The 7,029-nt window shown below is 48.0% G+C and overlaps 1 protein-coding gene across 1 annotated transcript; it reads left to right on the top strand.

The window, feature by feature from the left end:
- Window positions 1-4,454: 4,454 nt before the first annotated feature.
- On the top strand, window positions 4,455-5,717 carry LOC120675836 (DNA damage-repair/toleration protein DRT102-like). The gene has a single exon (XM_039957044.1). It carries the CDS (start codon window positions 4,542-4,544, stop codon window positions 5,466-5,468), a length of 927 nt encoding a protein of 308 aa, XP_039812978.1. The 5' UTR covers window positions 4,455-4,541; the 3' UTR covers window positions 5,469-5,717.
- The last annotated feature ends 1,312 nt before the right edge of the window (window positions 5,718-7,029 follow it).

Here is a 7,029-nt window from a genome sequence, read left to right as displayed (position 1 = left end):
ACCATACCCCTTTATTGTTGAATACGGGAGACTCATCTTCGAATTCTAGCCAAAGCCAGTTCAAGTTTGAATTGGGATGGCTTCTTCGTGATGGCTTCATGGACATGGTGAAGGAGGTTTGGGAGAGTGTGGATCTTGGTTCCACTCCCATGGAATTCGCCAACACTTATGGGGTTGGGCCAAGAATACAAGTGGTGCACTTAAAAAGGAAAAGAAAAATATTCTAGACAAACTGGATAGTCTGGATAAAAAAGCGGAAACCTCTATTTTATCCCCACAAGAGGTTGATCTAAAACACTACATGAAGAACATACTGGCAGAAATGCTTAGAGGGGAAGAAATTAAGTGGTACCAGAGAGCAAAAGTTAAGGAGTTACTAGAAGGTGACTCGAACACCAAGGACTTTCAGCTGATTGCTAATGGTAAACACAGGAAAACGAGGATATGTCAGTTACACGATGGGGACCATATAATAAGGGGTGATGAGCAACTAAAGAAATACATCACCACATATTATAAAGGTCTCTTCAGTCCACCAGATAATAATAATTTTAACCTGGATGCGACTCGGATAGATGATATTCCCCAAGTAACAGATAATGAAAATGAGATCCTAACTTCAGAGTTCACAGAAGCGGAGGTGAGAGAGGCTATTTTTCAAATGGAACATAATAAATCACCAGGGCCTGATGGTTTTCCGGTTGAATTCTATTTCCATAAAGGAGAATTACCTCTCTACAGCCTCAACTTTGGAACAATTATCTTACTCCCAAAGTTTAATGAAGCTATCAAAATTCAGCAATATAGATCCATCTATTTGATTAATGTTATCTTTAAATCTTCACAAAAGTGGCTACTAATAGAATCTCAATGGTGGCATAGAAGGTTATTAGTCCTACACAGACTACTTTTCTTCCTGGTAGGAATATCATGGAGGGGGTCGTTGTTTTACACAAAACCATCCATGAACTACACAGGAAAAACAAAGTGGAGTCATTTTCAAAATTGATTTTGAGAAAGCTTATGACAAAGTAAAATGGAGTTTCGTCCAACAAACACTGAGAATGAAAGGTTTCTCACATAAATGGTGTGAATGGATTGAATCTTTCATCCAAGGGGGTCATGTGGGAATCAAAATCAATGATCATATAGGACAAAACTTTCAAACTTTGAAATACCTGAGACAAGGTGATCCACTATCACCCATTTTGTTTAATATTGTTGTCAACATGTTAGCTATCCTAATAAACAGAGCTAAGGATGAGAGTCATATTGCGGGGATTGTTCCTCATCTTGTAGATGGCAGCTTGCCTATCTTGCTGTATGCTGACGACACCATCCTTTTCATGGACCACAATATTGAGAAAGCAACTAACATGAAAATGTTATTATGTGCTTTTGAGCAATTATCAGGCCTTAAAATTAACTTCCATAGGAGCGAAATATTTTGTTTTGGACAGGCTAAAGAGTTGGAACAACAGTACTCACAATTATTTGGTTGTCAATCTGGGAAGTATCCTTTTAGATATCTTGGCATTCCAATGCATTTTAGAAAGCTTAGCCATGCAGATTGGAGGATCGTAGAGGATAAGTTTGAAAAACAAAATAAGTAGTTGGAAAGTGGAGCATATGTCGGTAGGAGGACGTCTCATTCTAATAAATTCAGTCTTAACTAGTTTAGCCATGTTTATGTTATCCTTTTTTGAAGTGCCAAAAGGGATACTTGAAAATTTGGATTACTATTGGTCAAGGGTTTTTTTTGGAAATCTAACGAACATAAGAAGAAATATTGATTACCCAAATGGAGTATTCTATGCCAGCCAAAAGAAATTGGCGGGTTAGGCATTAAGAACCATTATATACAAAATAGGTGCTTGTTAAGTAAATGGCTTTTTAAATTTATCAATGAAGAAGGAATTTGGCAAAGTTTATTAAGGAACAAGTATTTAAAGAACCAGACTATCGCTCAAGTGGAAAAGAAACCGGGGGACTATGGCTCCTTCCAATTAAATAAGGGTAATCAAATATGTTTTTGGGAGGACAAGTGGTTGGGCAATATGACACATAGAGAGCAATATCCGACTCTTTATAATATTGTGCGGAAAAAGCATGCGACTTTAGCATCAATATTTGATACTGTACCTCTCAATGTATCCTTTAGAAGAACTTTGATAGGTCATACACTTTTTTATGGCATGATTTGGTTGCTCGCATTAGTCATGTTCATTTAAATGATAATGCTGATGTCTTTTGTTGGAATTTGAATCAATCTAGTATATTCACCGTTAGCTCAATGTATAGTGCACTTATTAGCAATGATAATGTACAATTTGACAAACATTTGTGGAAACTAAAAATGCCCCTTAAAATTAAAATATTTATGTGTTACTTAAAGAGAGGTGTTATTATTACTAAACACAATCTAGAAAGACGGAATCGGAATGGTAACAAACAGTGTTGTTTTTGTTCTAGTGACGAAACTATTCAACATCTCTTTTTTGATTGTCATGTCGCCAAGTTCTTATGGAGAGCTGTACAGTTTGCCTTTGATTTACATCCACCTCAAACCATTACTAATTTGTTCGGTAATTGGCTTAGGGGTGTTGGAAAAAAGTTAAAAAGACAACCGTTAGTAGGAGCATCTGCTTTATGTTGGGCCATTTGGTTTAGTAGGAACAATGTGGTGTTGATAAATCTCCAATTAAAACTTATTTACAGGTACTATATCGGGGTAACTATTGGCTCAGATTCTGGGCACAGTTACAAAGGCATGATGAAGATAAGGAGGCGGTTCAGCAGGCATGTCAAACCATGGAGGTTCTAATCATGCAGTTATTTGCCAACAATAAATGGGGGTTTAGTAATAAGATTGGTTCTTAATAAGCATCCTCATCAAACTTTTGGGTTGGCTATGTTGGTTTTTTATCCTGACAGTGTGATCGCAGATGGTGTGCTGCAAACCTTGTAATAAGCGGTTGTAGCCTCTTTTGAGGCCAAGGCTGGGTACTTTTTTCTCATTATCTAAAAAATGCATGGGAGGGAAAAGCTGACAATCATAATTGTTTACAGGATAAAAGGTTGCTTTAGCTTTATGTTATATGTTGGAGCATTTTGTCTTAGCTAGCACCTGGTGACATGTCCAGCTTCAAATTTTTTGCAATGGCTATACGCTGTTGCTCCTCTTAGGCTGACTCCAACAAGGAGATGCAAAGCTATTTATGTGTCTCCTAACACACTGTGCATCACCAATTTGGTGTCCAACAGACCATGCATACCCAGCAGGCATTTTGCATCGGAGGAGAGAGGCGAGCTAAAAATGCGTTCCCTCTCTCCTCTGATGCATTGCCTCCGCCGCAGTTCGAGGAGAGCGTTCCCCGCCCCTACCCCCGGCCCCGAGGCTCGCCGCCACCAAGCGCTCCCCGCCCTCGGACCTCGCCGCCGTCGAGCAATCCCCGCCCTCGCCCCCGCGCCCGGGTTCGCTGCCACCGCCGCCGTGGCTCGCGGAAACCGCGCCACCGCCGAGCTGCTCCCACGCCGAGTAGCAGACCAATCCCCGTCCCCGCCACCGGGTTCGCCACCACCGCCGCCGAGCTGCTCCCACGCCGACCTCGCCGCCATCGCGGAGCAGGACCGGCTCGCCGCCGCCGGGGAAGCGCCGAGGCCGGCGCGGCGGAGGAGGCGGGCCCGCGCCTATCGTCCCTTCCGTGCCGCTCCGCCGTGCTAGAGGAGGACGGAGCCATCCCGTCGTGCTCGCTCTGCCGCGCCGCCGTCTCCTCCCGCACCCGCAGCTCCTCCACCGCCTCCGAGCCGCCATGGCCTCCGCGCCGCCGCGCCGCCTGACTCCGCCTCTAGGGGAAGGATGCCGGGGGATCCGCCCCTCCCCCGAGCGCACAGTTGGAGGTGGTGGTCGGGGCCGAGCGGCACTGGCGGCCGCATAATCTTGCATCCCCGGCGCCGTGCCAGGTGGCGGCGGTGTTTGGCGGGCTACGGGGTTGGAGGAGGAGGTGCAGGAGGTGGGCTCGGTGGTGATTTGAGGAAGGTGTAGCAGAGGCCGTGGATCTGGCCGGAGAAGCTCGGCTCGAGCTTGCCTCTATCTGGAGGAAGAAGAAGAAGCAGAAAGGGAGAAGGAGAAGTCGTTGGGGGATGAAAACGCGAAGGAAATGCCTTTGCTCATTGCTGTTGCCCATGTGAACGAACGAATAAACACTGTACACAGAAGACAAATGCCAATTTGCCTCCCAAAATGCCTCTTAATGTTGGACTCGGTCTTATGGCAATACAAAGCTTAATTGGAATCATCAGCCACCAACGTACCGTCAGCATTTCTTTATTGACTATAAAATTGTTCCATCCATCACTGGGCCTGGATCAGGGACTGTATCTTGGGTCCCTCGTGTAAGCGGAAGCGCTTTCCCGTCCGTGGGATTTGGGAAGTCCACGCACCGTCCTCGTCCTTATCCGTATCAGTCCGTGTCCGTCAGTCCCCGCTCGCCACTGCTCTCTTGCCTCTGGTCTGATCGGATCAGATCACCCGCCACCCCATGGCCGCCGACCGCCGCTTCAAGATCTTCGCGGCCGCCGACGGCTTTGGCCAGCCGCTCAAGGACGCCGTCGTCGCGCACCTCCGCGCGCACCCGGCCGTCGCCGAGGTCGTCGACCTCGGCGTCGACAAGTACTACGCCGCCGCCGCAGCCGTCGCCCGCCAAGTCTCCTCCTCCGATTCGGCCGGCGCCCCCGAGGTCCGCGGCGTCGTCGTCTGCGGCACGGGCGCCGGCGTCTGCATCTTCGCCAACAAGTACCCGCGCGTGTACGCCACGCACTGCGCCGCCCCCGCCGACGCCGTCAACACCCGCTCCATCAACGCCTGCAACGTCCTCGCGCTCTCGGGGATGGCCACGCCGCCCGATGCCGCCGCCGCCATCGCGGACGCCTGGCTCGCCACGCCCTTCCGCGCCCCCTGCCCGGCCTCCGGCGACACGCCCTGGCCGGAGGACATCCAGCGGTTCTTCGACACCGCGCCGGACGAGATGGCCGCCATCCCCGAGGCCGAGGGCGCCCCCGACTCCGCCTGCGCCATCTGCTGCCTCAGGAACGGGATGGAGTTCGAGCCGGTGGGGATAATGCCCGGGAGCGAGATGCGGATCGTGCGGGAGAGCCCCACCTCGGCGTACGTACGGTTCAAGGCCGGCAGCGTGGAGCCAGCGCACCACCACACCTTTGGCCACGACCTGGTGGTCATCAAGGGCAAGAAGAAGGTCTGGAACCTCACCAAGGAGGAGAGCTACGACCTGGTGGACGGAGATTTCCTCTTCACTCCGGCCGGGGACGTGCACAGGGTGAAGTACTTCGAGGACACGGAATTCTTCATCCGATGGGATGGGCACTGGGACATCTTCTTAGATGAGGATCTCGACACCGCACGTAGTGCGATTGATGCAGAGCTTGGAGCAGGCAGCAACGGCAAGTGAGGTGACTGCATCTTGTGCGGTAATGGCAATGCTTCTGAAGTTACATGCCCTCATTATCTTGGTCTTGCAAAGTTGCGATGTTGGTTGCTATATATAGTTGTTTTGTCATCTCGGTTTGCGATGTTGTGCATTATGATGATAGCAAACTGTACAATACAATGACTGAATAAAACTGCATATGCAAGGTTGCTAGTCGTGGTTGTTCTTGGAACTGGTTTCATGTTTATGGAAGCTATATGTTTTATGTCATTGTTGTTGAGTCACCCTGTGATGTGCTAATTTCATTAGCTGTGTTATTTGTGACTTTCAACATCCAAGATGTGTTAAATACTGATGATTCAATCGCTAAGAAAGAGACCAAAATGATTAGTGGAAAACAACCCCTTGGAGCGCAACCTTATCTGAGTGCTACTTATTGAGCACCACCATTCCTTTTGATGCAGTTCTTACTTTTTTTTTGTGTGATGTGCTCCATCAAATCGAGCCTTACTCATGTGCTGTCCGACTTTTTTCTTAAGGCTGCTTTTTTTTTAATAAACTATGGTTTGTCGGATCAGGTTAATAGATGTGGAAGCATTAGGGGTGTTAATTAATGACCCTTAGGTGCACCTCCAATCGTCTTTAGTTCAAAATTTTGTACTACTTCTACAAAATGAAATCACATTTTGAAATATTAGTAAAAAACTTTGAACTAAAGAAAGTTAGAGGTACACCTAAGGGTCACCAATTAACACCTCTAGGAAGCATTGCCTCTTCATCGAGAAAAAAGAAAGAAAGATGTTGAACAGTAGAAGCATTGCAGTTTAGTAATTCTTTTAGTAATTCTGATCTCAACTGTGAAGTAGCGAACCAGAGATTTCTATATCACCGAAATTACGATGGTCTCGTTATCTTCTTTGATATCATTTAGCTTACACTTTCAAATTGGATTAGATACATTAGCATTATTTGCTCGACATGGTTAAAGGCCTTTTCAGTCCATTAAATCCATGATTCTTGATACTACATGGAAATAGGAAATATTATATTTCCTAGTTGATGCCTTTCTCAAAGAAGATCCAAGTTGACTTTGTTACGCAAAGTATGTAATCCAAAGGAGCAGTACATGGAAAACGAAATATTGCTGGAACATATTGTCTGATCTAGCAACCCTTGATCAAGTAAACATTGCACGGTGAAGCCCTGTCGTCACCCAACGTGGTGCGGCATCGCGCCCACCGTACTGCTTGCTCATCCTGGAAGCCGAACTGCCGAAGCCCACCTCCAAAGCGGACCCCGCCGTGCCGCCGGTCGCTCTCCATGCGCTCCTGGAGGGCGGCAGGCAGAACCGGCCACCCCGGCGATGCAGTGGCGGTGAGGATCTTCTCCCCTCCGGGCTCGATGCAGGATGGCCCGACGTTCGCCATGGCGATGGTGGTGCCGGAGTAGGACACCTCCATCGCGGCTCGTCCGCTGGTGTGTCCTGAGGAGGCTGTAGGTGCTCTTGGCGCGCAGCGTCACGTTGAACGACGGTGGGGCCGGCGGCCAGGCCGAGCCCGGTGCCGACGACGGGCTCCATGGA

This window comes from Panicum virgatum, chromosome 5N, assembly GCF_016808335.1.
Source record: "Panicum virgatum strain AP13 chromosome 5N, P.virgatum_v5, whole genome shotgun sequence".
NCBI classification, from domain to species: Eukaryota; Viridiplantae; Streptophyta; class Magnoliopsida; order Poales; family Poaceae; genus Panicum; species Panicum virgatum.
This window is presented reverse-complemented; position numbering and strand designations above follow the sequence as displayed.

Bases quoted from the DNA above. Each gene is read 5' to 3' on its own strand.
- LOC120675836 (XM_039957044.1), top strand. From the start codon at position 4,542: ATGGCCGCCGACCGCCGCTTCAAGATCTTCGCGGCCGCCGACGGCTTT.